This window comes from Castanea sativa, chromosome 1 (assembly GCF_040712315.1).
Source record: "Castanea sativa cultivar Marrone di Chiusa Pesio chromosome 1, ASM4071231v1".
Lineage (NCBI taxonomy): Eukaryota > Viridiplantae > Streptophyta > Magnoliopsida > Fagales > Fagaceae > Castanea > Castanea sativa.
The window spans coordinates 20,506,109-20,533,559 of NC_134013.1; the positions used below are offsets into that span (position 1 = coordinate 20,506,109).

At 33.4% G+C, this 27,451-nt stretch overlaps 2 protein-coding genes across 4 annotated transcripts; both read left to right on the forward strand.

Moving 5' to 3' along the window:
• Window positions 1-3,559: 3,559 nt before the first annotated feature.
• On the forward strand, window positions 3,560-16,428 carry LOC142621726 (uncharacterized). Of its 2 annotated transcripts, XM_075795076.1 has the most exons (19): window positions 3,560-3,598; window positions 3,670-3,844; window positions 3,936-4,116; window positions 5,001-5,137; window positions 5,464-5,567; window positions 5,708-5,803; window positions 6,635-6,728; window positions 8,494-8,614; window positions 8,717-8,916; window positions 9,685-9,776; window positions 9,848-9,903; window positions 13,401-13,490; window positions 13,676-13,775; window positions 14,083-14,187; window positions 14,277-14,349; window positions 15,186-15,349; window positions 15,562-15,616; window positions 15,905-16,011; window positions 16,104-16,428. In XM_075795076.1, exons 1-18 carry the CDS (start codon window positions 3,596-3,598, stop codon window positions 15,958-15,960), a joined length of 1,902 nt encoding a protein of 633 aa, XP_075651191.1. In that variant the 5' UTR covers window positions 3,560-3,595; the 3' UTR covers window positions 15,961-16,011; window positions 16,104-16,428. The 2 variants fall into 2 exon arrangements, with proteins under 2 accessions (XP_075651191.1, XP_075651190.1); XM_075795075.1 differs by lacking the exon at window positions 3,560-3,598 and having other exon boundaries at window positions 3,652-3,844.
• A 4,578-nt stretch (window positions 16,429-21,006) lies between these two features.
• Window positions 21,007-26,958, forward strand: LOC142620876 (hydroxyproline O-arabinosyltransferase 1). Of its 2 annotated transcripts, none has more exons than XM_075794178.1 (8): window positions 21,007-21,742; window positions 23,000-23,067; window positions 23,184-23,385; window positions 23,475-23,572; window positions 23,658-23,727; window positions 24,622-24,693; window positions 24,941-25,054; window positions 26,434-26,958. In XM_075794178.1, exons 1-8 carry the CDS (start codon window positions 21,338-21,340, stop codon window positions 26,491-26,493), a joined length of 1,089 nt encoding a protein of 362 aa, XP_075650293.1. In that variant the 5' UTR covers window positions 21,007-21,337; the 3' UTR covers window positions 26,494-26,958. The 2 variants fall into 2 exon arrangements, 1 of the variants encoding a protein (XP_075650293.1); XR_012841652.1 differs by having other exon boundaries at window positions 21,061-21,742; window positions 24,941-25,685.
• Window positions 26,959-27,451: the final 493 nt, after the last annotated feature.

Sequence of the window (27,451 nt, forward strand, 5' to 3'; positions counted from 1 at the left end):
TAAATACCTCAGAAACCCTAAATATGAAGGTACGCATAATATTCTTAACTCTGGCACTCTAGGGTTAAAGGAACAAGATTCTAACTTGACCTTCGGAGGGTATTCGGCCGACACCACACCGGTGCTCTCTCCTAGGTCCTTTGTTTTCTTTTAGCAGGTATTGCTTTCGTTTGAGTAGCGCTTGCAACTCACTGGTGATATTTTCGGCATCATCAGTCTCCATGGCAAATAGAAAAAAAAAAAAGAAAAAAAAAAAGAAAAAAAAAAGAAAAGAAAAAGGAGACATAAATGGAAAAACCATAATTTATTGGAAAGGCCATGGACAAGAAATAAATACTTGTTAAAAAAAGATGGGGGCAAGATTAAAAAAAGAAGCGACATATATTTTTTTTTAAATGTGCACTAATAACTCCCATAAAAAGGATTTTTTTTTTTGCAAAATAAGATTCTAAACAAATCATTGACATATGTTTGATTACGTTCACAGATTTTAGGGATAAAGGCTCTATGACCTGGGCTTTCAAATCTATTGAAGTCAAAGTGGTGCCAACTTTCAGGGAAATTGTTAAAAGAACGGTGTGGAACTCAATTGGCCACAACACACTCCACTAGAAAGGTGCAGGATTTTGTTGGGGAAGTTATGGTTGACTGTTACCTATTTGTATCCTATATGCCATCAACATTGGTGTTAAGCAGAATACCCTAGCTAAGTACATTACAATTTTATTCTCTATCGATATTAATTATTTCAAAAGAGAGCCAAGGATGAGGCCTCTAACTATGAACATTTTCCTATGACCCCGTGACTAGAAATAAATTTTTAAATGGATTTGTTTTTAAAAATATATTAAACATAAACATATGCTGAAAAATAATTTTGCATTCTAAACATATGAAATAGATTAACCTGCAACATACATTCCATATGGGTTCACTTTTTATAATGTAATCCTATAGTATAGTTGCTGAACTTTGGGCCTTGAGGTATAGGCTCATCTTATGTTCTCAACTTCATATCAATACCTAGAAATTGAATTGGAAGCTGCTGTCATTGTTAATATGTTGAGCAGCTCTAGCCTCTAGTAGTATATCTTCTAGATCCTTATCACCTCAAGTACGATTGTGCAGTCCTTCTCGGTAACTTTATTTAGTTCAAAGTGATGCACTGCTTTTGAGAAGCCAACTCTTGTGCAGATACTTTATCAAGGAATGGAATTGATATGCAATAATATTTTGTCTCTTTTGATCATCCTCCTACTTTTATCATGAACTTTGTTAATCTAGACGCTATTGGCTTTGTTTATTTAGGCACTACCGAGGCAGACATAACTTCTTAAATATTTTATATATACCAGTTACTAACCTGTGCTACGCATCGAAGGAGTCTATATTGAGAATGAGATATGATTTAATCTTAGTTTATTTTTCTACAATCTTTATCATATCATTACAGTTTTACAATAGTTTGTTATATCAAAAAATTAAACTTATATTAGAATTTGTTTAGTATTTCCTAAAAACAATGTTTACAGTATTTGATTGCTTTATTCAAATAAAAAACCATTTTAATTTTTTTTATGGGAACAAAATTTCTAATTGGTTTCAAATAACTCTAAAAACTAAAATGTTAATACAATGTTACCAGGAAGTCCTAAAAAGGGAAAACTCTTCTATTTGGAATTCCAAGGATCTTGAGTCCTAGTAAGTCTTATTTGTTGGGCTTTATCTATATTTAATACATACATTAAGTCGGCAATAAAAAAAATTAAACAAACTTATATTAGAAACCAATTTTGCACCTCCTAGATGTTTCTGATTCAATTGTATCTTTTAGTTTCTCCAAGGCTGACACAATGAAACGAATAGTGAGACTACTATTAGCGAACACCTAATGTCATTCTACTTTAGTGACAATAAAAGCATTTTTGAAAATTCAAGATGAAACCAAGCATTCAAGATCTCACAAACTATAGGTCAAAATGGCCAAGTATCACTGTTTGAGAAAATATGTATGGATCTACCACTGTTTGCGAAATAATTAGAAATTTACCACTTTTTTAAAACTCAAGTTTGCTGTATAATTCGAGTTTTCCAAACTCAAGTTCCATAGAAAATTTCTACTAATTTTTTATGTAACTCGAGTTCCATAAAATATAGCACGGCAAATTTGAAGGCTATGTTTTTTTAAAGAACTCAAGTTTTTGAAACTCGAGTTACATAGAAAACTCGAGTTTCAAAAATGTGATAGATTACTAAATATTTCACAAGCAGTAGTATATTGCTAAATATTTTACCAAACAATGGTATGCGGCCATTTTGGCCCAAACTTTGTCTCCATTAGAAATCAGTTTTCACAAATGCAAGGGATAAAAAGAAAATAGTACTGGGAAAAGTGTAATTACATTTTTTTATTGCTTTATTCCAATAAAACAACCGTTCTATTTTTTTTTTTTTTTAATTGGGAACAACAGTTCTAATTAGTTTCCAATAACTCTAACAATTAAAATTTTAATACATGTGAGCAATAGAGGAAGTTCTAAAAATGCAAAACTCTTCTATTTGGAATTCCAAATATTTCAAAGACCTTAAGTTCTAATAAGACTTTTATATATATACAGACACACACACATTTATAAAAGATTAACCATTTCACATCTAAAACTTATTGGGCTACTTTTAATCAGACCAAAATAAAGAAAAATCAGCCAAACATTTATAAAATTGGTCCAAAACAAAGAAAAAATCCGCTTTGGATTGAGTCAATCCAACCTAAAATTTCGAAAAACGTCCTAGTCCAAAACCAATCAAACTATACTGTATCGCACACGTGACCACAAAATTGAAGTATAGTGTGGTGATAAAAATAAACTAAAACCAATCCAAACCGCACTGTGAATACCCCTACACACAATGCTATTTTAATATTCATTTTTTGAATTTAATCTCATCACATTCCTGACTATATTAATAGTTTTAAATACATAATAATAGTAGATTTTAAAAAAAAAAAAATTTTGAGAATCATAATAATAGTAAAATAAACATGTAAACCTCAAATTATGATGAATGAAAAATTATGACAAAAAAAAAAGTTGGGTTTAGAAATCTGTTAGTGTGCGTTTGCGTAGGGATGTTTTTGCGTTTGTGTTTTTTTTGGCTGGCCCCATGTTCATGAACCAGCCAACACCTGAAAAATACGTGAAAAATACGTAAATAGTATTTTGCCCTTTAAAAAAAATTTTGGTACAGTATTTTTAGGAAAAATTTTCCATTTTGAATAAAATGAACAGTATCTAACCCTTAGAGACACTCTTAACGGGAGAGAGCAATCTTTTGGGGTTCCGTTAGTTATTAGCTGAATGGCTGCTGAGGTGGATTTAAAATTGACGTGGCAATCTCTAATTAGACCACCTAGATCATATTGTACAAATTGTATCAAAATCACGAGCCGATTCTCGAACCCTCTGAAGTTTGTTTCTTCAAACAAACTGAACATTAAAGACACTCTAAACGGGAGAAAGCAATCCTTTGGGCTTCCGTTACTTCTTAGCAATCTTTTCTCTTCTCTGCTGACTCTCACAGCTTCTCAGCTTCCATGGTGAGCATCTCTCTCTTCTTTTCTCGCTCTTTTCCATCTGCACTCTCTCATATATGTATCTCTCTGCGCAGGAACAATCACCGTCTCTCGAAGACTGCCTGAAGCTGTTGAAAGGAGAGCGAGATGAGCAGCGCCTCGCTGGTCTCCTTTTGGTCACCAAATTTTGCAAAGGCGACGACCTTAGTTCTCTCCACAGGGTTTACGACGCCGTTGGACTTCACTTCCTCGATCGACTCCTCAGAACTGGTATTTCCTATATCTATCTCCTCTTTCTCTTCCAAGAAAAAAATAAAAATAAATTGTTGAAAACTAGTTCAAATTACTTGTCTTTTTAAAGGAATGGGAAAAGGAAGCAGTAGTGAGAGTGAGAGTGGGAGTCGGAGTAAGGCCAATAATCGCGACGCATACTTGCAGCTATCTGTAACAGTTCTTGCTGCCTTCTGTCGTGTTCCTGAAATCGCCTCTTCAAAAGACATGTCTTTGAAGATTCCTCTCATTCTCGAAATAATGTCCAATCAGTAAGCTCTAATCCATAATTCCTTTCATATGTATCCATGATTCGAAAATAGAAAAAAAAAAAAAAAAAGCTTCTTCTTTTTCTTGATAATATAAATTGGAATATAAGTATATAGCTATCAATTTTTTTGCATTTTGTGGCAGGAACTTTAGTTTTTATTGTAAAGTACTTTGGTGGGAATAGGTGCTTCTAGATTTGGTTAGAAAGCTAATGTGGTTTAGGATATACTGTTTAGCGGTTTTCCTGGTACACCGTGACACTAGATTTTGGGCACTAGTCTTTTAGAGGCCAAAAGATTATATATTTTTCTTTAATAGATGTTTAATATTTCTTAATTTCTTATTAAATGGTTCATACTTTACATTTATATTACAAAAGTGGGGAACAAAGAAACACTTGTGTAAGGAAGTTAGGTTTGTTTACATGGATGTTTGTTTAAAGCAAATTGATTGATCTTGAATGTATGATTTGTTAATCATCATTAGGGTGAGATCAAAGAAAGCTGTCTTACATGGTTACTTAATCATGTGTACAATATATATATATATATATATAATTTAGTAGTATTGAGTAATTTGGCTGATGGGTATTAGAAGAAGGTGAGTGCTAGAAAAAAAAAGTGCATTGTTGAAATAATGCTGAAAAGATGCGGTGTCCTTTGACTTGGACAAAAAATTTAGTGCTGCTTTGTTTGAACTGGTTCAATAGTCAATAGGTTTTCGTAGTCTTGGTAATTGGATTAAGGCTTTGTCAATGCTCATTATTTTCCAAAAGGTTCTATATGAAAGATTAAAAGGTGCCTTCTTGCTTGGTCTAGGAATTGAGTTTTTGATATATACCGTTGAGACATAGTTGATTGTTTTGTGGACTTCCTCCCTTGTTCAGATCAGGCTCATCTGTGCTTGAAGAATGCTATGAATTTCTGTACCTGGTATCAACTGCTTCTGAAGATGGAATTGTGACATTGTATGAATCTGGAGGGATGAAAGTTCTGGCTTCTCAAGTATCTACTTTTCCAGATGGTAATTATTATTAGTATCCTTGAGTCTGGATTGAACTCTACTGATGGCCTGGTAGGAATCATGCTTTTGATTTCTACTCATATTCTGGAGCCAATTTGTATGCAAATTGCTTTGCTGCATACTGAATATGTGTGAAACAGTGAGGTCTGAGTGTGTAGAAACTGCTCTCTTTTGGAGTGTTTTGTCATGATTAACCATTTGCAGTGTTTTGCATCCTCCTTTGTATTTTTTTTATTGGGTAGAATACGTATTAGATGCTTGGGATATGGATTTGTGATCCTTTATTTTAATTTTCAAAAAAGTAATGTGATGCAAATGTTTTGCAGATTCTCATCTAATGGAGATAGCTGTGAAACTTATGCTGTTAATACTAAGTAAGCTGCCTTTGGACAACGTTACTAATGACTATTTATCTGAGCTCTCAGTGATTGTAAGTTTATGTTTTTGATTGCCATTTTAACAGTTTTCAATGTGTTTTTGGTCTACTAAATCTTTTTAGACTTGGTTTCTATGATTAATTTTTTTCTTTTATAAAGGAAGACCAACATTGAAAATCTGTCATTTTTTTAGGTGGTGACAATGGCAAGACCATTTGCCATGTTGCAAAATGCCCTGAAATTTGAAGTGCTCCACCTACTCTCTACTATCCTCTCCTCAAAATATTTGGTATGCAATCATGTTTCCAGTATCATTTTCATCTATACTAGCTTTAATGATACAAGTGTTGTTGCCATTGTTCATAAACTCAGTTACACTCATGAAAGCTCCATTAGTCCAAATTAAATTGCAGGACATTTTATACATTGTTTGGGTAACTGCAGCTGTAACCCTTGACTATATCTAATCTGGTTCTTAGGGTATGACACTAAATTTTAAATTTGAGCGGTTTCCTGAGCTTTGGACTTTAGAGCACTTACTTGATTCAATTCATGATATACTTTTTTTTTTCTTCTTGTTTTTATTGGTAAGTGACACACATACTCAGTGCAGTGGGTCTTGAACCCATGACACAACCTCACCCTTCACCTTGCTCTTACATGGGAAAGAGGTGCCATTTGTGTTAGAGCTCATTGCTTTATGATGCACTCTTATTATTTTTCTCTAATTGGTAAGTTAGATATGCCCAATAGGTTTTGAACCTATGATTTCTCTTAATACCCTTTCTAGGGAGGAAATGCCATTTGAGTTAAAGCTCATTGGATTTAATTCATGATATACTTACTAATAAACCTTAACGTCTGTGATTTTAATCATGAATGTAACATTATTATAGAGTTTTAGGCTAATCCATTAATGCTCCCTGTAGGTGACATTTATAACTACATCAGAATCTATAATTGATCTGTTCCTTTTAGATTCAGATCAGGAAGTTGCAAGAGTCACGTTTATTATCCTTGCATAGTAATATTTTCATCTTTATCATCTTTGTGTTGTCATGTATATGATTTGACTCAACCAACTTTGAAAATGATTATGTTATGTTCTTGGTATCTTCAGGCACCACTTCATGATGCTCTTCGTGTAATGCCAAATGGCAATTGGTCAAATCATATGCGTAATGGTATTGCAGCGATCTTACATAGTCGTGTTGGTATGTTGAACTATTGGTCTTTCATACCCCCCCCCCCTTTATGTAAAATTTGTTAGATTTTTTTTTTTTGGTAATTACATCATTTTATTTAAAAGGGAAGAGAATTCAAATATACAATGTGTAGATTTGAACCACTCCTATATATATATATATATATATATATATATATATATATATATATATATATATATATATTAATGCTCATTATACGTGAGATATGTTCTATAAATTGTATAAAATTTGATGTACTTTTATATTTTAAGAACCATAAAAGGTTTTTGTATGTTACCTCATTTTTTCTGGATGTTGCATTTGAAGAGGCGTTTGCCTGAAGAATATGCTGAGCACACTGCAAGTGGTGTCTAATTTTGTGGCTTATAGCCTTGCTCTGGTTGATAATGTTCTTATCTCTCATGATTGTAATTATTGAATGTTGACTGTACATCAATTTCTGGATTCTGATTGTAGAGTTGACTCAGAGAGTCTTAAAAACTTTGGAAGTCCTTAATTATAAGATCACAAATAGACAATGTTCTAATAACCTTACTCAATATCTTTTTATTAGAAGCGAATTTTGACAAATCCACTATTGGATTACATTTTCTTCTTATATCCTCCATGCTTGCAAAATTCTAGAAAATTAAAGATCAATAGATATGTCATCAATATATTGTTTAAATTGCAAGTTTTTGTAGTTTAAAATTATACATAAAATATAATCTTATAGATTATATAGTAAATAATATCCATTTGGTGCAAAATTTAACATGTGTATTAAAAGCGTAAAAAAAATGCAATCCAACGGTTATATTTTCAAAATATGAAGTAATGTTAATTGTTTTAAAGGAAGTTATAGTCTTAAACCACAACCAATTCTGTAACTTAACTTTGTCCTTTTTTTAAAAAAAAAAATCACACCTCTACTGCCTTTCTATGTGTTAATATGTGGGTCTAAATCTAATATTTGGCAATAAGGTGAAGTTATTGGAAGAGTTAGAAGGTGCTGTCCCGACTTCATTTTTTGATAGCTTTTCTAAGAGTGTCCCTGTAATCAGCTGGCAGTATTGCAGAATGAGCATCTTTAAGCATCATTTGTTCTTTACTCTGAATTAATGCTGTTCAGAAATTAATTATTTTTTTCCTCATTAAGACTCAATGAATAAATTATATTTGTTATGGATTGCTTTATGTGTGGCTGGATTGCCTGCTGTATTGTGTTATGGTTATTTCACTTTTTGGGGTTAGTAGTGTAATTCCAACTTTGGTTGCCAGTAAGTTCTTGAAAAGTTGGCCATTAATGGGTTTGTCTGGTGTAAGGTGCAAATTTGGAATGCAGCACCTCTATGTTTATAAAATTGATATAGATGAACGTTCAGGATGTTAAGATGGAATTACATGGTTGAAAGGATCTGTGTTAATATGTTTCCTTTGTTCCCCCTTTTTGTTTTTGGTGTCAAAAAAGAGGTGTGATAAGATTTCATAGAATGGGTTCTGTAAACAAAGTGAATTCCCCCATTTTAAATTGCAAAAGTAAAATGATAATTTAGAAAATGGAAAAGGTAAATAAGCACATCATATAAGTCTATATATTTTTGATGATTTGATAATTGGTGGTTGGGGGATTTGAACTCTCAATGTCTCCTTTTGAAACACCATGAGGTGCCAGTTGAGATACAAGACTCTATGTACATATATTTGCAGTGTCCACAATTTTTTATTTTCTGGATGTAGCTTGTTGATCTTTATTTTTGTCACTCCTGTGCAGCACCTGCTGAAAGGCTTGAGGCCCTTATGTTGGCTGAGGCTATGGTATCAATACTTGGGGAGCAGTGGTTGATTGGGCAAATAAACTTGCCTGATAAAGAGGATCCCATTCCTGTTGACAGGTAAGCTGTAAATGTAAATACTATGGATTTTAGAGCCATTCATATTAAATGTGCAGGTAGTTCACTTTCAATTTTTTTTTCTTCACCTCATTCTTTTGTCAGGTTTCTGTTGCTTGTGTTGGAGCAATCAAGGGTTGAAGTTGCTGTTTTGCTGAATGAGCTTGCCTACTTGAAATACGAAGCATCTAAGAGTTCTTCATCCACTGCTCAGACAATTCTTTCAAAGCAAAGACATGTGGCTATTGCCTTTTCCTTGATGGAGAAGATCATTAAATTAATATCAAATGCTAGTGAAAATGAAGGTATTTAAGAGATTCTTAGAGTAGCTAGTATGTGATTTCAATCTGCTTTTGATTAGTTACGGGTTTGTGAATATTTAGTGTATTTGCATTCACTTGAGTCAGGCAATCACAATATTTATTTAACATACATGCCCTCACTGATGATTTTTATATTTGTATAAGAAAGATCATTGCATTTCACTAAAAAAATGTTGATATACTGTTATGCTGTTACGCTTCACATATTTCCTCAAAATTTTGCGCCTTTCTTGAAGTTAACGAATTTTATTGTTTTGTCACTTAGTATGATAATAAGCTATTATATGTGACATAAAATGCTGCTGGTGACATGAACTTCTATGATCTTGAGAACTTTTAACCAGTGTTTATGTGCATCTGTGTCTGTAATATATGTACGAGGATAAGTGGTGGTACACTGGTTTGATAGTTTTCCATTTAAACCTAGTTACTGGTGCCAGGCCCATCAACTAGGGTTTTTATTGTAGGTTTCTAGCTTGGCCAACCTTTAGGTCACTTAGGTCAATAGCTTGGCCAACCTTAACTACAGCATGGGTTGGAGCATGGATGTGCACTTTAGGCTACTTAGTGACCCATTATTCATGCTATTTAACTTTCTTCTCAAAATTTTCATTCCCTCTTTCTGGATATGGTGGTTTCTTTACCTTGTTGCTTACACCTCATTTGAGTTGTAAGGGAGCCCTATACTATCAACTGTGTTTTTCTGTTTCTTCTAGGTGATCTCAATTATCTTTGTGGAATCATTCACAGGGGACCTTATTGATGAAAGCACTTTCACAAATGTGATCAGGGCACTTAATGAGACAATTAGTGTTGTCTTAGAGTATTTACAAGATGCGAAGGTATGATAGTGATTTGATAGCATTAAGATTTTATGTGCTGCCTTTGTGAATTCTCTGTTGTGATTATACAGGAACATGGACAAAGGAAAGGAAATGATCTTCTTGCTTCAGTCCGGATTATTGGGAGGTATCTTCTGACCATTATCTCCCTTGGAATAAAGTTTCCAACTTTGTTGATTTCTTAGTAGAAGAGTCTCAACAGACTAGAACAGCATGAAATATCATACATCTTCCTATTTTTAATCTACTTGGTAATATTGAGGGCCATGTTGCTCAGACTACAGGTATGTTTGTAGGGTCTTGACTCCCCTAGTACCTGAAAATTAAGATACGGCCAACACTTTTAGTATAGGTAGAGGTAAATGTATTGCAATAGAGATAGTAGTACATATATGTGCTAGATAATTGAATCAAGCAATCAATATCTAAACAAATAAATAATTAGATTATGAAGTTCAACTAGTTGACACCTCTTGGTGTTTCCAAAGAAGAAATCCAGGGTTGAAAGTTAAAAAGATAATATGATTAAAATAATTGACATAATTGTGCTAATATGCATTATCACATCCTTTGATTGGTAAACCACCCAGATTCATGCCTAACTGTCTGAAATCCTAGCAAAGGGGATTTGTAATTACTTAAGAAATTAATAGTATAACACAGGATTTGGAGAACATTTGGTAAATAGTCCTCTCTTTCTTGTGGAAGAATGCTCACTTTAGTATGGATCATGAGATTTGTGGGTTATTTATAGTATGCGGTTGGGGATGGTACTTGAGCAAGGTTCTTGGGTAAGGTTCTAGCATGATTTTTGGTGTGGGAATCAATTATTGAAAGAAATGTGTTTTGAGTTGTATGCCATTGCAATTGACAGGGATGCTTCAATTACCTCTTACTCGGAGACTCAAAATAAAGAGAGCTACATTCTCATGGAATATTAGGTTTATTTCTGATGTTAATGATTGGGAATTAGTATCAGTTGACTCTAATATCCCAAGTAGTGAGGGTCCTGCTTTCATATGGTTGACGTTGAATGGTAATGGTAGATTTGATGTTCATTCACATTCTGCTCTAAAAGGCTCAAGAGAAGTGATGTTTCCCTGGAAAAGCATTTGGTGTGCAAAGGCTCCAAAAAGGATAGCTTTTTTGTGTGGACAACAACATGGGCCACAGGGGAAGATCTAATAGGCAATAATCTGATTAAAAGAGGAATTACTTTGGTAATATGGTGTTGTATGTGCTGCAGGAGTAACAAGATGATGGACCATTTGCTATAGCATTATGATGTAGCGTATGATTATGGACTTCTATCTTTTATGCATTTGGGGTTCATTGGGTTATGTCCAAGAGTGTTGGTGAGATATTGTCTAGTTTGAGAAATTGGTTTGGTAAACATCCTTCTTTTATTTGGAACCTAGACCATTATGCTTATTGGGGACTTTGTGGAGGTAGAGGAATCAATGTACATTTGAGAGGGTGGTCTAAGTAATTTATCTGAAATTGTCTCTTATTTTCATTGTTTGAATGGTCTTGTGGTTTGGACCCCTACCGAGTTAGAATCTATTGTAAATTTTCAAGATCTTGTTTCATTTAGATTGTAATTCTCATTCTTTGTAGTTTTTTTTATTACTTATTATAAAAAATAAAAATAAAAAAGGCAAAAGGTTGGACACATATTCCATAACCCAGGTTATGTTGTGTCTAAACAAGTATGCCACAGTGCTAGCATATTGCAGTATGAACAACATTGTTTAGGGGATAAAAGAAAGGCGAAACTCTTATGAAGTTAATAGAGAGTATTCAAGCTTCCAACCAAAATATCAATTGACCATACACATGAGCACATGCATTGTGCACACCTGGACACAACTTTCAGGGACCCAATTGCTCACATTGTTTCTTTGATCTTTATTTGATTGGTCGCATGCATGGGGCTTTACTAACAGAGTAACAGTAACTCCATCCCTGAATTTATAAATTCCTGACACGTTAGGCTTCTTTGTGTGCATTACTATGTACATGGAGTAGTCTCTTTTCCAATTAAATTTTATAACTTATATAAATAAAAACTTGTTTAAGCTTTCTGTGCAACAAAGTAGTTCTTTCTTCTTTTCTTTTATTTTTTTCTTTTTTTGAGGAAAAAGTTTATTAACAGTATGACATTCAAACATTTGAAAAAAAGAAGAAACTAGCTATCAACTAGTGGCCCTGTGGTTGAATTGTTATTATGAAATGCCTCATCATGGGAAAAAACATGATTGGGTTTTGCTGTCTTGTCTAATTATTTAGAGATTGTTAATTAGAACTCATAGGAGAAATTCAATATGGCTTTTAGAGTTGTGTGTATGTGTATAATATGCTGTGCTAAGGAGGTAATAGCTATGAAGCACGGGTGTGTTTCCGGATTTGGGTGCAGGTGCAAGACTCGGCAATTTTTGAAAAAGTAGGGTGCGGGTGCGGCGATTAAAAAATCATTCTAAATATTTTTATTTATATTTTCTATATATTACTAAGCATACTTTTTTTTCTATATATTGCTAAACATTATATATTGACAAATATATAATAACAAAATAAACTATCAAACCCAAGTCACAGCTCCCAAGTTCACAACATTACACTATTACAGGCAGTTTATATAAAGAAATATTTAATATTTTTATATGGTCAAACAAGTAATTCACAATTTATTGATGTAATAAAAATAATAATTTCAATAGGGAGTCTAGATCAAAAAAAAAAAGCGAGACCGAGATTTCAATAGGGAGTCTAGATAAAAATATTGTTCACGGAACAGTGTGTGAACTGAATGGTGAGTACAATAAAAAAAAAAGTGTGATAATCATTGTTCTAAAAGGAAGCTTCGATACCTGAGTTGAGAGTTGGGTGACTTGGGTCTGTGAGCTTGGGAGTTGGGAGTTGAAACCAAGTGGACATTTTGAAGCTTGAGTTGAAACTGAGACTGAGATTTTGAAGCTTGAGTTGATTCAGTTGAAACGGTGAGAGAGAGGGGAGTGATGGGTCTGTGAGAGAGAGGGGAGACGGAGACACGACAGAGCCGAGAGGTAGAGAGGGGCTGAGCAAATGATTCACAAATGACTTAGGGTTTTCGGTTTTGAAGGTTAGTTTGAGTTGAAACAGTGCGTTTTGCACTCTTTTTTTTTTTTTTTTTAACTTGAATTTCGGCCTGTATCGTATCGGTCGATATGATCCGATTCGTCCCGAGTCGGCGTGAATCGGCCTGATTCGGCGCAAATCGGCTTGCGTTGGCGCGTATCGCAAATCACAAAAAAAAAAAAAAAAAAAAAAAAAAAAATGGACGCGGTTCGACGCACAGGCAGCGGCGTCCCCATTTAGTGAAAAGGGTATGTTAATGGTTTTTTTCTTTCTTACTTATCAAAAAAAGAAAATATTTAGTGAAAAGGGTTTTGCTTCATACATTCCTTTGATGCCCCTAGAAAGAGAAATTTGTGTCCATACATGTGACAAATTATTCATTTTATGACATCTGACACAGAATATTACAGAAATATACTAAGAACTGGGCCGACTTTCTGGATCCTTTTCGAAGTTGTGATTTAATCCGAAAAGATTCTCCAATAAACTTATATGTGCTTGTATCAGCTATCTTGCAGAAACACCCATTGCATGCGAAGTGAAGGTCAGAGAACTATTAGAGTATATGCTTTCAATTGAAGGTGAAGATGAACAAAGGTTTAACAGCTTTCAAAATATTATTGTTTGATGGACTGATGATTGTTCTTTGGCTTTTGTTTCCTTCTCTCTCTCTCTCTCTCTCTTTTTGGGCAAGTTCATGTGTTGGGTTTTTAGGGGATGAATTCTGGGGTTGTTTCTTTACTTGGAGAATGACCTTTGCTTAAATTATTTCTGAATGGCAGTCCTTTCTACTCCATATGTTTTTTGCTTCCAATGTTGTGTCAAATAACAATGAAGATTGAAGGATGCAAAGCTTTGGCTTCTTCTGGAGGGCATAAAGCTGTAAGTCTCTGCATTATTTTAATTGATGTATTTCTAAGTTGAAAAGAAAGATAGTGCATCCTTGTAACATAAACTGATTGTTGAGGGTGTCCTTCATATTCATGATGGCTTTCTTTTTTGTCTATTATTTTTAATTTCTGTCAATATTTTACGATGGCACCATGAGGACATCCACTAGATGCTCACAATATTCTAAAGTCAAAATTTAGGAAGGTTGAAAAAATGAATATACTTTTACATGTACAGATGCATTTTCATGACTTGATCTGCTAAGTCTACATTTTTAGCATATTAATTTTATGTGCAGGTTATGGAATGCCTCATAAAATTGATTGGACCTAATAATTACGTGGTTGAGAACAGCAGTTGTGTCTTCTTGGCATGTGATACAATCATGAATCTACTATTGAAGGTGGTGTACTGCTGACATCATAGCTAGAAGATGTGTTTTATGATATTGGTATGCAAAAGATTAACAATTTTGCTTCTTTTCGTAAACAGAGAGAGCAAGCACGGTTGTCATTGGATGAATCAACTTTTGTTCATCTTTTGAAAGCATTGGCATATTGGACAGGTACTCTCTTCTCTATACAGTCCCCATGTACAAATCTTCATCAGCATTGGGATCACTATTGTCTGATTCTTCTGTAATTCAGTGGAAGATCAATTCATAGAGCTCAATGTTCTAGGAAATTTAGTTTTTGAGAGCTGTGAGAGCAGGGTGGAACACTTATCACTGTTATTTCATTGGTGAGGAAGTTTGGGGTGCTGGAACTTGTAATAATAATGTTATTTCTATTGCTAAAGGAAGAATGAAACATTCATTTGATAGTGGGCTCTCCCCATTTGGGACTAATGTTCATAAAATCATGTAGTCCAACATTAACCTTCATACATATCAATATTTTCTTGTTCAAACTTATTTTGACTTCTTTTTTCATTTACATAATTAAATCATTGTTCCACTCTAAACAAACCCCATATAGTCTACCTCTTTTTATCTCCTAACTAGAAATTGACTTGAATGATAAAAGTGAATTTGAATCATTTGGAACTCAGAAGCTTATTAAAAATAAAATTAAATACAAAAAAAAAAAAAAACCTTCAATAAAAGAAAACCTAAACGACTTGACTCTTAATCTTATAAACTGGAAACACAGCGTTATCACTAAATTTGAAATAAATAGATCCGAGAGGGAGGGGCTGTTGTGGTCTGACAACTGTGTTGCAAAGTTAACAAGAAGCTGTGTAAGATCCCTTAAATTTATGATGTTTTGTTCTTGCACATACTATTTCTGTCTGTGTTTTAGGCAGAACACCTTATCCTATTTTTTTTGATATTTTTTCCTTTAGAAAGAAATTTTGCAGTCATGTAAGTGTCTTAGTTAAAAATTTTGAACTTGGTTTCAGAGGGTACTGAAGACTCATCAATTCTTATGATGGCTTCGAGCATTTGTGCACTGATATTTGATTTTACATCAGAGGAGGCTCTTCTTAATCATCCAAGCTTTGATACTAGCTCTCTTAACAGTCTGTCTAGGCTCATTGCAAGAAGTTTGGCTTTATATGAGCAGGTAAACTGCGTGGTGTTTCAAGTGTTATTTTAGGCATCATAATTTTTATTTTTTAAATAATAAGTATTGCATGAATTTTTATGCTTAAGATGTGGGGCCCAGGCCTCACAAATTACCAGATCAATGGATTTGGGACATGAATTTGTTATGTGCTGCACAAAAATGGGATTGTGATCCAGCTTATGAATTGTCCCTTATTTAATTAAATGCAGGATATGTGTGATGATGCAAAAGAAGAAGCAGATCTTCATGAGATTGTTACTTCAGGTTTGTTTATTGTTTTACTATTAAGATTATGAATGCATCTGTTAATAATTACCACATCCACTCAGTTCCAAAAAGAAAAAAAGAAAATCTAGACCTGCCTCTTTAAAATTGAAGTGGTCTTCTTCATGAAATGCATGCTATGACTAGGCAGTACAATTAATTACTGAGCTGAGGATTTCTATATTATTGACCTTAAACCAACTTTAAAAAATATTAAACTTTCATCTCTTTATGAACCAACAAATGGCAAGTGGTTTTATGTCGTTTTCTATGCTCAACCTTATGCAGGATACTCTCGATGGGCTCATAGGTTCCCCCATATAAGAGCAGCAGTTGAGAGATAAACTGGTTATGCTTCACTAGAGAAAACTTTATTTTGTTGCAAACTGCTTGGGGTAGGTTGCCTATACTTAGAGAGTTGTTTTTGGTGGTTCTTTAAACACAAATGAAAGAATTTTATAGTTTACTCTTTTGTGGAATTAATCAGATCAATAGAGGAAATCAGGAGGGGATCATCCTTGTTTTTCTACAATCTCTGTGCACGGGATTCAGGATAGCTCACGCTATAACGGTTTTTTTTTTTTTTGGTGCAGCTAACTTTCTATCCACCCTTCATGTAGTCATCGTCTGTTATTATTAGCCTCTTCTTTTTGTTTTCTTTTTTTTCTTTTTCTTTTTTCAAATTTTATGTATGTATGGTTTACTACTAGCTTTTAGATCTTTATATACATTTTTGTTTTATTAATGTCTGTTTTGTGTAGAGTATATTTGTTACAAATGGGAAAAAAAAAAAAAAACAATTTTCTTGCTTACACATTACGGCACAGGGTGCTCTCTCTCTCTCTCTCTCTCTCATGGAGTGTGATTGACTCATCATATATGGATGCATGCGTTGAAAATTATCTTATGTATCTGACATACTCTCTCTCTCTCTCTCTCTCTCTCTCTCTCTCTCTCTCATGGAGTGTGCTCGACTCATCATGTATGGATGCATGCGTTGAGAATTATCTTATATATCTCTCTCACACATCAGATATGGGTATATAAGTATAACCCGTATATGAAATAATTATTGTGTGCTAGAGTTTGTGGTTGTAAAAACATCCTCCGTAATTTCCAAAGTGCACACACAATTAGGTGGAAGTTTTGGTCAATTTTTGTAATAATAAATAAGATTTGGCTCTTCTGGTCTTGACATTCAGTCACACATCTATCTAATCAATGCGACGTGATGTTATCTAGCTACTGACCATAGATCCAATTGGAGATTGGTCCTTTACCTTGAACAAAAGAAGTTTACTTTTAATTTACAATTATAGAGTGGAGTAGATTACATAGGCGTATAAATAAATGAGCTTAATCATTCATTTTAAAAATCTTTTTTTTATAAAAAATTGAAAAAGTTGTAAAAAAGAGTCAATTATTTTTTTATTTTCACATAAAAAAACTTATTAAAATAATTTAATAATGTATGCCTTAAGAGCATACATTAGTAAAATCCCTAGAAAATTTAGGCTCTTAATTGTTGTTTTGCCACAATTTTGAGTGGTTAATTGTGAGTAGTTAAAAAAAAAAAAGTGACTGGGTAATTATCTATAACTCACAATTGTCTGTATTATTAAATTATGACAAAATTTGTGATTAAATTGCTCTAGTATAACATTCCAAAGCATTATATAAGATAACTACTTAACTAGTCGCTAACCCGTGCTATACATGGTAATCTATCCATTTGTGAGGTAGATTAAAATAATTTTATAAAATCTTAAATTGATTAAGAAATTATACCATTATATGATTTGCTTTTGTATGACTTTAATTTGTGTTACAATTTAATGAAGAAGTCATGGTTTACAAAAAATTTGTCAGACAATTTCAAATACTACAAATGATAACTCAAAATTTTAAATATTAAAATTTTTGAAAGACCAAAATATATTAAAGAATCAAATAATTCACTACTTAGAAATTATTGAAACAAAACAAAATATATATGACTAAATATAGAAAAAATATAATAATAACAATAATAATAATAATAATAATAATAATATCAACGTTTGAGTTTGAGTTTAAGTTGGATTTATTAGAGAGATAGAGTTTTACTCCTTGATAAGTTTGGATTAAACAAAAATATTTTTGTTTTAAAAAAATGATAAATTTGAATTTAAGTTGGACTTGCTAAAGAGATAGAGTTTCACTTCTTATTAAATTTGGATTAAATAAAAATAATTTTATTTAGATATTGTACTAATGTGGAAAATTGTGAGAGCTTTATAGGTTTCGGTTTTATATATATATTACAACCCTTTCAACGTTTAGTATGTTTAACTTATTTTTTGTGATGAAAATTCAAGTATTCTTCTTTTTGTTGCAACGCTGAAAATGATCTGAAAAACATTTTCTATAGTTTAGTTCATTGGAAAAGTCATAAGTATTTTCAGTAGCACATAGAGGTGGGGGAGGCTGCAACATAGCACAACCGTGTGGATGGGTAAGAAGGAACCTCTATTGGTTTTTATTTTTTATTTATTTTAGAGAAGATATTTCGTTAATCAAGATAATTTAAGGCACCAAATACCAGAAAAATATAAAAAGCTTTTGGGTAGTTTCTATATAGATGCTATACGAATTGAATTTTGATCCGCAGTGGCCAATTTTTTTATAGAAAAAAAAAATCGAACAAATAGAATATAGGTAATACAATTTTTGTCTATGTGCGATACAATTATGTTCTCTTATTTATATAAGGATCACTTTAGTTATCCATATTACCTTATGCATAGACATCTTAAGTTATATAAAATTAGGATGTAACATGTGTTTACAAGATGAAACATTCAATAGTAATAATGATGAGGAGGTTTTATTTTTATTTATTTATTAATTTTTTTTTTGAGGGGGATGAGGCGGTTATATTTAAGTTTGTGAGGTGCTTATTTTGAATTTTGTACAAAGTATTATAAATGGATCACTTGATATTAAAATTAAGAAAATTAAATTGGACATGTGGTACAAAACTAGGAAGCAATTACAAATTAATTTGGATTCTAATTGTGATTCAAGTTTAATACTCCATATATATATATATATATATATATATTATTTCTTTATAATCATCCTTATTTGAGATTATTTAGTATGGTCAGTTCTATTTTTTGAATTAATATTTAAATTAACAAATTAATTAATGGACATATTAATCTTAAACTAAGATGTTGATTGCAAAAAAAATTGTAATTTAGGTATAAACTACAAATGCCTTCATATTTTTTTTTTTTTGAGAGAGGATTTCAACCTATGGCGTCCGCTATCATTAGACCAAGACACCAATCAGTTTTTCGTGTAGACGGGGATTGAACCCCAGATCTCTTATACAACCATCAGAGATTTTACCAGTTGAGCTAACTAGAATCCACTATGCCTTCATAATTTGGGTGATAGATATCTACTAATTTGTTAATTTAGAAATTAATTTGGTATCCTAAAATGGTATGTCATGAGTTTGAATTTGGGAATCAATCTCTCTAAATATAACTAGAGATGAGGTTGCTATCGATTACCTTTCAAACCCCACAAAAATAAATTGAAGCTTAGTATTGGGTACTACTACAGTATCTTTTATTTGGATGGTTGGATGCAAATTTTAAAATAATCTTCGAATTTTGAAGTATAGATGGTAGCTTACAAAAGTCCTACGTACTATATTTTATGATAGATAGCTAAAGTTTCCTTGTTATTTTATGCGTTTGATATGCTGATCTAAAGGAGTTTTATTCGGATTGATTGGAGGCTGATTTGGTCACTTGGTCAATGAGAGCTATCATTCATTCATAATTTTTTTTTTTTTAAACAAAATTGGGAGCTATCATTCTTATCTTCATGGAGAGAGAGATTATAGTATCAGCTACTAATATTATTTCCGGATTAAGGTGGGCCAAACATAGTGTGAAGTCCAAAAATTAGTCGCGGTACTGTCTTGTGGGTTCAGTTAGCTCAACGTAAATCATTTGTCGAATAATAGATTTAGATTTAGAGTTCAATTCTTGCCTATACCAAAATTCAATTGACGTCTTTATCCAATGATAAAGAGCAATCAACTATCTCCATAAAAAAATTTTAAAATCATTGTAGTGTTTGTGTAATATCATAATCTCTAAGAGCATGTTTGGTAGACTATAATAGGCATAGTAATGTAATAACTATTTATATTATTTAGCTATTCTTTAATTTGGTTATATTTTTATTACACAAAATAATCATTCCTTATAAATAGGTATTCTTTAAAATCACAAATATCTCTATAATAGTTCTTGTGAGGGCCCGAGGACCGAAGATTGGTAGCACTGCTGTAGCCTCCAATTGTTCCTCATGAAGGAGCATCCATGGCCCGAGAAGTGAGATGGTTCGAGGAGAGAGTGGGAAGTGACAGAGCGTCCTTGAGGAATATCAGAGGTGAAGGTGGTGCCTCCGGGGATAAACAAGATATTTGTGGGAGGTTTATTGTAAGTTCTCACCTACTCGTCCGCATTAAAATGACTGACAACAGTTTTATCAGTTGCATTAATGAGGAAGTGACCTGAACAGTAGATACATAGTTCAACAATTCCTTCTACCACCTTCACCAGAAGTCTAATGGGACAAATGTTCTAAGGGGATTTAGGAGGATTGTGGATGAAGGGTTAGGATGCAAAAGACCATGGAGTACATAAAGGAAAGGGATTCTCAGATAAAGGGGATGCCAAAAGAATCAAGAAAAAGAGGTCAGAGCTAGAATAGTAACTGAGAGAAAGAGAATGAACAGTGTACGTAACAACCAAGAACATTGTCCTCGGGCAAGCTTGTAAAGATCCATCTATACATTTAAATCTTAGATTTCTGATTCTTCCTACTCAATTTGTGTTATCAAGCGAAGCCCAAACTTGTTCATCCTACTCTCTTTACAAATATTTATTGATTTGGGCTGGATTTGAAAATATCAATCTCACTATTTTAAGTGGGCTTTGGTAAACTAGATTTCGTGCTCTTAAGTTGTAATAGTTATTACTTAATTTGTGTAATAATTTCTAAAATTAATATATTTTCAAATATAAAAAAATATTTATTTTTAGCAAAATAAAAAAAAACTTTATATATAAACCTAACAATTATAAAAATAAAAATCATCATCTCTCTTATATTTATAGAAAATTATTTTAAGGAAATATAATTATATGTGTAAAATATTTCAAAATGTTACATATTATTACCAAATGGTGAATAGATTTAGTTATATTACAACTTTGTTTGAATTCTGTGTAACAAACATGTCATAATAGCTGGACAGAAAGATCCCATAAAACGAAACAAAAATAAAGAAGATCGGATAATAATTGACAGAAAGATCCCACAAAACAAAGCAAAATAAATAAAGATAATCCGAGAGAAAGAGGAAGAGAATAGTCAGCAACCTGTTTCTCAAATCACAAATCCCGTCAACGACTCTAGCTCAAAGCGACGACTTTTCTAGTTTTCTCTACGACCCATTAATTCCTCTTCCCCGTTTCCTCTCTTTCTGTAAAGTGAGAAATCGCATAATACCCAGAAGCAATAATCTCTTCTACACTGTACACTATTACATAGACAAGTAGAAGAGCTGCTCTGCTTTGCTTTCAGCTCTCAGCTCTCAGCTCTCAGCTCTCTAAAGTAAAAGGAGAGCTGTAGAGAGCAAAAAAATCAAAAATGGGTTGTGGGAATGTGTTCTTCACACTACTCATATCCTTCTCAGTAGCTCTAATCACCTACAACATAATCATCTCATCCAATGCTCCTCTCAAGCAAGAGCTTCCAGGCCCATCTAGATCTTCTTCGTCAATCATTGTGGACCCCATAATCAAGATGCCTGTGGACAAATCCAGAGGTGGGTCCGGTTCGAAGAGGCTGTTCCACACGGCAGTGACTGCCTCGGACTCTGTCTACAACACGTGGCAGTGCAGAGTCATGTACTACTGGTTCAAGAAGATGAAGGAAACACCCAATTCTGATATGGGTGGGTTCACCAGGATCTTGCATTCTGGGAAGGCTGACAAACACATGAATGAGATCCCAACTTTTGTTGCTCAGCCTCTCCCTTCTGGAATGGACCAGGTTCGAAATCTTATCTTATTACAGTCTCTGTCAATTGGGCTTTCTCTTTTCTGTTGTGGGGTCTTAATTTTTTGAGATATCAATGGGTTGGGAAAGCTTGAGGCTTGATTTGGGTTGTTGAAGGAGAAATGTAGGAATTGACAAAAGTTCAAATCTTTGAAGGCTTTTAGATACCATCACACACGCATGTATAGGGATTTTATGCAGTGAAACCTTATGCAAAAGAATGGCTATTGAGTTGGGTTTTTTTTTTTTTTTTTTTAAAAAAAAAAAAAAAATTTATTTATGGCAAAGAAAGATAAGGCTCAGTCACACTTGTGTTGTCATTTCCTTTATTTTCTCCTAATGCTCTTGCAGGAACCAATTAAGGGGTGAAATTTTTTAGTGCGTGTGTTTGTGTGTTGTGGCCTTATCTTGTCTTTTGGATTCATTATGAGCTGTTGAGGGTTCAGGCTAAAGCTTCCCTCTCCCCCAAATTAATTAATTTATCCTGGGAAGAACACCACAAATAACTTTTGAAAAGCATGATTGCATTGTATATAAGCACAGATGCATCTATTTTGATTAGTCGATGGTTGGGGGGTGGGGGATTTGACCTTGGATGTCTCTGTCAAAAACACTAGGAGGTGTCAACTAATTGCTCTACAAGCATAGATAAATATATTCTATACTATGATTTTTCTTCTAAAGGTTTAGAATTCTATGTTAAGTTTATGATTACTTCTATGTGATGCATTCTCTCCATACTGGAACTAGGCAGAAACACTAGATAATGTTTACAAGGAGCAGAAATCTGTTAAAAATTGGACATTTGTAGGTGCGTAATTTATAGAACCATTGGATGAATAGGGTGGTTTATTTTATTCTTAATCCAAAACGTTAGATTAACTTTTAGGCCTTTTTAGCAGTATTTGAAAACCACATCTTGTCCATACGAGAATGAGAGAGAATAAAATCCCTTTGTAATGTCTAACCTTTCTAGTTCTTTGGCGTAGATGTACCCAATCCAACTCATCAGTCTATGAGCCATTCTCTGACCGATTGTTTGATTTAGATAGGTTTTCTCAATAGATGTCAGAGGCAAACTATGAACTTGAAAATAAGGATTAACTTTTTTTTATAGGTAAAAATAAGAATTTACTACTACTTTTTCTTTCTTCTTCTTGTTCACTTTTTTTTCTCCTGTCACCTCTATTCTTTGTGGTTGCTACTAGAACATACCTTCTAAGTTGTGTATTTCATATCTCACAATGACAGGGTTATATAGTCCTCAACAGACCTTGGGCATTTGTGCAATGGCTTCAACAAGCAGACATTAAAGAAGAGTATGAAGTTCATAGCTACCAACCTAATTTAATATATGATGAGTTGATTTCTTCTCCCTTTTTAATTTCTTTGGGTAAATATGACTTTATGTATACTATTCATACCATGTATCCAGCTACATACTGATGTCGGAGCCAGATCATATTATTGTCAAGCCCATACCGAACTTATCAAGAGATGGGCTTGGAGCTGCATTTCCATTCTTTTATATTGAACCTAAGAAGTACGAGTCAGTACTGAGGAAGTATTTTCCTGAGGAGAAGGGACCAATAACTGACATTGACCCAATAGGGAATTCTCCTGTCATAGTTGGGAAGGTGTGTATGTGATTTGGATTCATGAGAGTAATGCCACTCTCTTTTGGTTTATATATGTCATTTTCTTACTTTTTATAAAATATTAATAGGAATCTCTCAAAAAAATAGCTCCCACTTGGATGAATGTTTCCTTAGCAATGAAGAAGGATCCTGAAACTGATAAGGCTTTTGGTTGGGTGCTTGAAATGTAAGCCTTCTCTATTTTAATTCGATATTGTGTTGGTGTTTAGGTACATTACTGACTTCTATATCATATCTTATTATAAATCTAGGTATGCCTATGCTGTTTCATCTGCTCTGCACGGTGTTGGTAACATCTTGTACAAGGACTTCATGATTCAGGTTTGATGGGATTATCATTCCTTTTATTGCCTTGAAGTGTAGAATATATTAATTATGGCAAGTTAATGACTAACTCTAGGATTGGATTTTGTTAGAAGAACATATCCCAGAACAGTTTATGGCAGAACTGGTGTTGTTATAGCCAGACAAAGTTTTCAAAAATATATTTTGAATTTCCTGAAAGTTTGTGTACTGCATATATCGTGTTTTTATCTCTTACACAATTCACCAATCTTCTAGTAATTAGTCTCCTGCAATTAATATTCGGGTAAACATTCTGAGTTATTTGAGAATGGCAACATTTGCTCCTTTAATTCCATTTTTAACGGGTTCTGTTTACCCCAATATTAATCATCTTGAACTTTTCTGAGTTCATTGCTGAATTTGTCATTTTCCAGAATTTGAAATTTATGCCACTTATTGTAAGTTCTGTTTGAGTCCTGATGTTTTTATGGTTCTCTAGTCTGGACCTTTAACTCTAGTGATAATGAAAGTAACCATCCTTTATTTGAATGCATTTCTTGACCACCTAATTGGATAAGGGCTTGTTTGTTTTTAGTCTAAAATCCAGCTTAGTCTCACCGCCAGCTTTTGTACTAGATTTTAAAGCCTCCTTTTCCAATGTAAACAGTACTTTTGCTCAGCCTATTTTTCAAGCAAAATAAGCCAATGAAAATAAGCTTTATCCCAAAAAGACCTGCTAGCATCTTGTGCCATTCTTAATGTTGGACACCTGTCTTCATACTCATAAAATGTAATGAAGTTTTCATAAGGATATATGTGGGGATGTAATTAAAAACATAGTAGAAAAAGATTGCTGTCATAGTATTTCTATATATTTAGTCTGCTACTGTTTAAGTTACTAGCAGTTGCCTGTTTTGTGACTTTTATCAGCCTCCATGGGATACAGAAGTTGGCAAGAAGTTCATAATTCATTATACTTATGGATGTGACTACAATATGAAGGTAGGTTTTCTGTGACTGAGGTTTCTTTTTCTTTTTTCTTTTTTCAGGTTTAACATTTCTTTAGATATAGGAAGTGTAGGATGCTTTATTTTTTCTTTTGGGTTTCAGTTAGGCAGAAGAAAATGATTGTGAGCTTTGGATTTACTGCTATGTAATCTGTTTCCAGTTTATGAGAAAAGAAGATAAATCTTGCTTCCTTGTTTACTCTTTAGCTTATGTTGTCTACCTTGCATGCGCCAATATTCAGGGTGCGTTAACCTATGGAAAGATAGGAGAATGGAGGTTTGATAAAAGGTCTTATGATTCTGTTGCACCGCCAAGAAACCTTCCACTTCCTCCACCAGGTGTTCCTGAAAGTGTGGTATGTTTTATGTCACCATTAAAGTCCCAATCTTATTGCTACTTAATTGGTTATACCAAGAAGATCGAAGATATGTGCTTTTAAAATTCATACCTTGTCTGCCTCTATTTTATTTTTGTTTTCTTGGAACACTTTTGCCGAATTATGGACATAGATTATAGAACTTACTGTACCAAAGTTTTCCCTGGTTAATTGGTCTGAGCAACATTTAGATACGACCATTTTTCCAGGGGCACATCTAGATATTAATTTATAAGCAATTTGTAGCTGAGCTAGATCCTGGGGTAATACTTAAATCTCATTAACGAAGGAACCAACAATCATATCCAAATTTATAAGTAATTTATCACATTTTTTTCCCTCCTTTTTTGTGCTATTCATAGAGGTATATGACTTAGGTTTCTTATTTACATTTTTAACCGTCTGACAATTGGACATGTAGGTGGGCCCTGAGAAACTTACATGAGTCGCAGCCCCTGGGGGTTGGGGGGGGGGGGGGAATTAGTGGTTCACCCTTTTTATTATTAATTTTCCATGATCATAAAAAAGATTATAACAAATTTTGTGCTTCCTGATGGCAGTACATATGGCAAATAGCAAAGAGTAGGATCCCCTGTCTGCAAAAGAGTAGGTAACAATCGTTTTGCACTATTGGATAAGAAATAATGCAATGTAAAATGTCCGCCAAAACAGAAAGGTTAGGCTTGCTTCAAAGGATCAATTTAGGGCTCTTTAGTTAAAAGTAAGTCAATTGTAGTTATTGAGCGCTCCTTTTAAGTTGGATGTGGGATTATACTTGATAGGCTTTATTCACTGATCTCTTTCTTCCAATTACTCGGGGGGGGGGGGGGGGGAAGTTGACTGTAGTTGTTGTGCATAATTCAAGCCAAGCCTTTACTTGTTGCTTTAGGAATTGAGTAACAGCTATTTTATTCACTAGTTTTTTTTTTTTTTTTTTTAAATTACTTTGCACAAAAACAAATCAAAGTGCTAATATCATTGTTGGACATAATTATGCCAAACCTTTATGACTTGTTACTTTAAGAAGGGAGTAAACAATCAATTCATCCCACTAGCCTTTGTTAGAGATGCTAAAACAAAAGTTTAAAAGGATAAAATAGTAATAGAAGGGTAAAATGGTAACTCTCTTGACATCCATGCTTTCTCTCACTTTCCGCCTGATTTGGGTGGATGGTTGGATGGTTTTTGGTGAGCCTAGGTGGAAACAAGATTTTCCATCCTCACCTTTCTATCCTTCATATTTTCCTCCCAACAAACATAGTCAAAATGCTTTCATTCAATTACCACAAGAGAATTCCAAGTAATGATAATATTGTCTCATGATATCATTTCTACTAAAGCAAATTTCTGTATTGCAGGTGACTCTGGTAAAAATGGTCAATGAAGCCACAGCAAATATTCCAAATTGGGGATCGTAGAGAAGAGACCTGGGTCAAGATTGCTTGAGATAATGCTGTGTTTTGGTTCAGGAAGTAGGTGCTTGACACTCAGTACAGATGTCATATATGCGAAAACACTTGTTAAGTTTTAAATCTTCTTAAATTGGATTGCGAACACATGCCCTACTGACCAGTTGGGAGTCCAAAAACTGCAAAAATGTACAATGTTCTGCGTAGCTTTATGTGCAGATGTGCCAAAGTTTGTAATGTGATAACCCGCAATAAATGCGCCCTTCAAGAATTAGGGTTTTTACTATGAAAAATGTAGAGAAGTGAAAGTAGACAAGTTGACGAGATAGAGGTGCCATATATCATTGCCGTTTACTTGAAAATTACAAGAAACCAGTTTATTGCTTTGTTGCTGCCCATTATTGTACACTATTCTACTGCATATTTCTGTTGACTTTTTCAATAAGAAGTTTAGATAAAAGTTTATTCTGCATATTTCTTAGTTCTTTGACTTAATTTTAATACTGAATTCCTTACGAGAGCACAAGCTTGGTACCTAGTTATGTGGTAAAGAATTATATATCTTAGAAGGATGCCAAAAGTGCGTGAGAATACACCTAGGCTCTATTTGCTAATTGCTTTAACATATAAAAAAACATTTTTGGTCTTTTCAGGTGTTTGGAATGATTGAAATTTGAAAACATTTATTTTTATTAATTAGGGTAAAAGGGTTTTAAACGGCTACAAATGTTTTAAGCTGCTAATCAGATAGCATAATACATTTTTAGCCGTCAATAATGGAGAAGCCCCCTTTTCTCTTATGAACTCCCCCTCCCCCCAAAATGTCTCTACTTGCCAAATTAGTTGTCCTAATATTCATTTTACTTGCAATGGATTTTTTGTTTTTTTAATACAAGATAAAAATTCTACTTTAACTTAAAATTGAAATTTTTTCCTTTGTATGGGTTGGTACTACCTCAATTAAGAG

Bases quoted from the DNA above. Each gene is read 5' to 3' on its own strand.
- LOC142621726 (XM_075795075.1), top strand. From the start codon at position 3,652: ATGTATCTCTCTGCGCAGGAACAATCACCGTCTCTCGAAGACTGCCTG. The intron at 9,904-13,400 runs GTATCTTCTGAC...TGCTTGTATCAG, and splicing joins TCAGTCCGGATTATTGGGAG to CTATCTTGCAGAAACACCCA. The intron at 15,617-15,904 runs GTTTGTTTATTG...AACCTTATGCAG, and splicing joins TCATGAGATTGTTACTTCAG to GATACTCTCGATGGGCTCAT.
- LOC142620876 (XM_075794178.1), top strand. From the start codon at position 21,338: ATGGGTTGTGGGAATGTGTTCTTCACACTACTCATATCCTTCTCAGTA. The intron at 21,743-22,999 runs GTTCGAAATCTT...TCACAATGACAG, and splicing joins TCCCTTCTGGAATGGACCAG to GGTTATATAGTCCTCAACAG. The intron at 24,694-24,940 runs GTAGGTTTTCTG...GCCAATATTCAG, and splicing joins GATGTGACTACAATATGAAG to GGTGCGTTAACCTATGGAAA.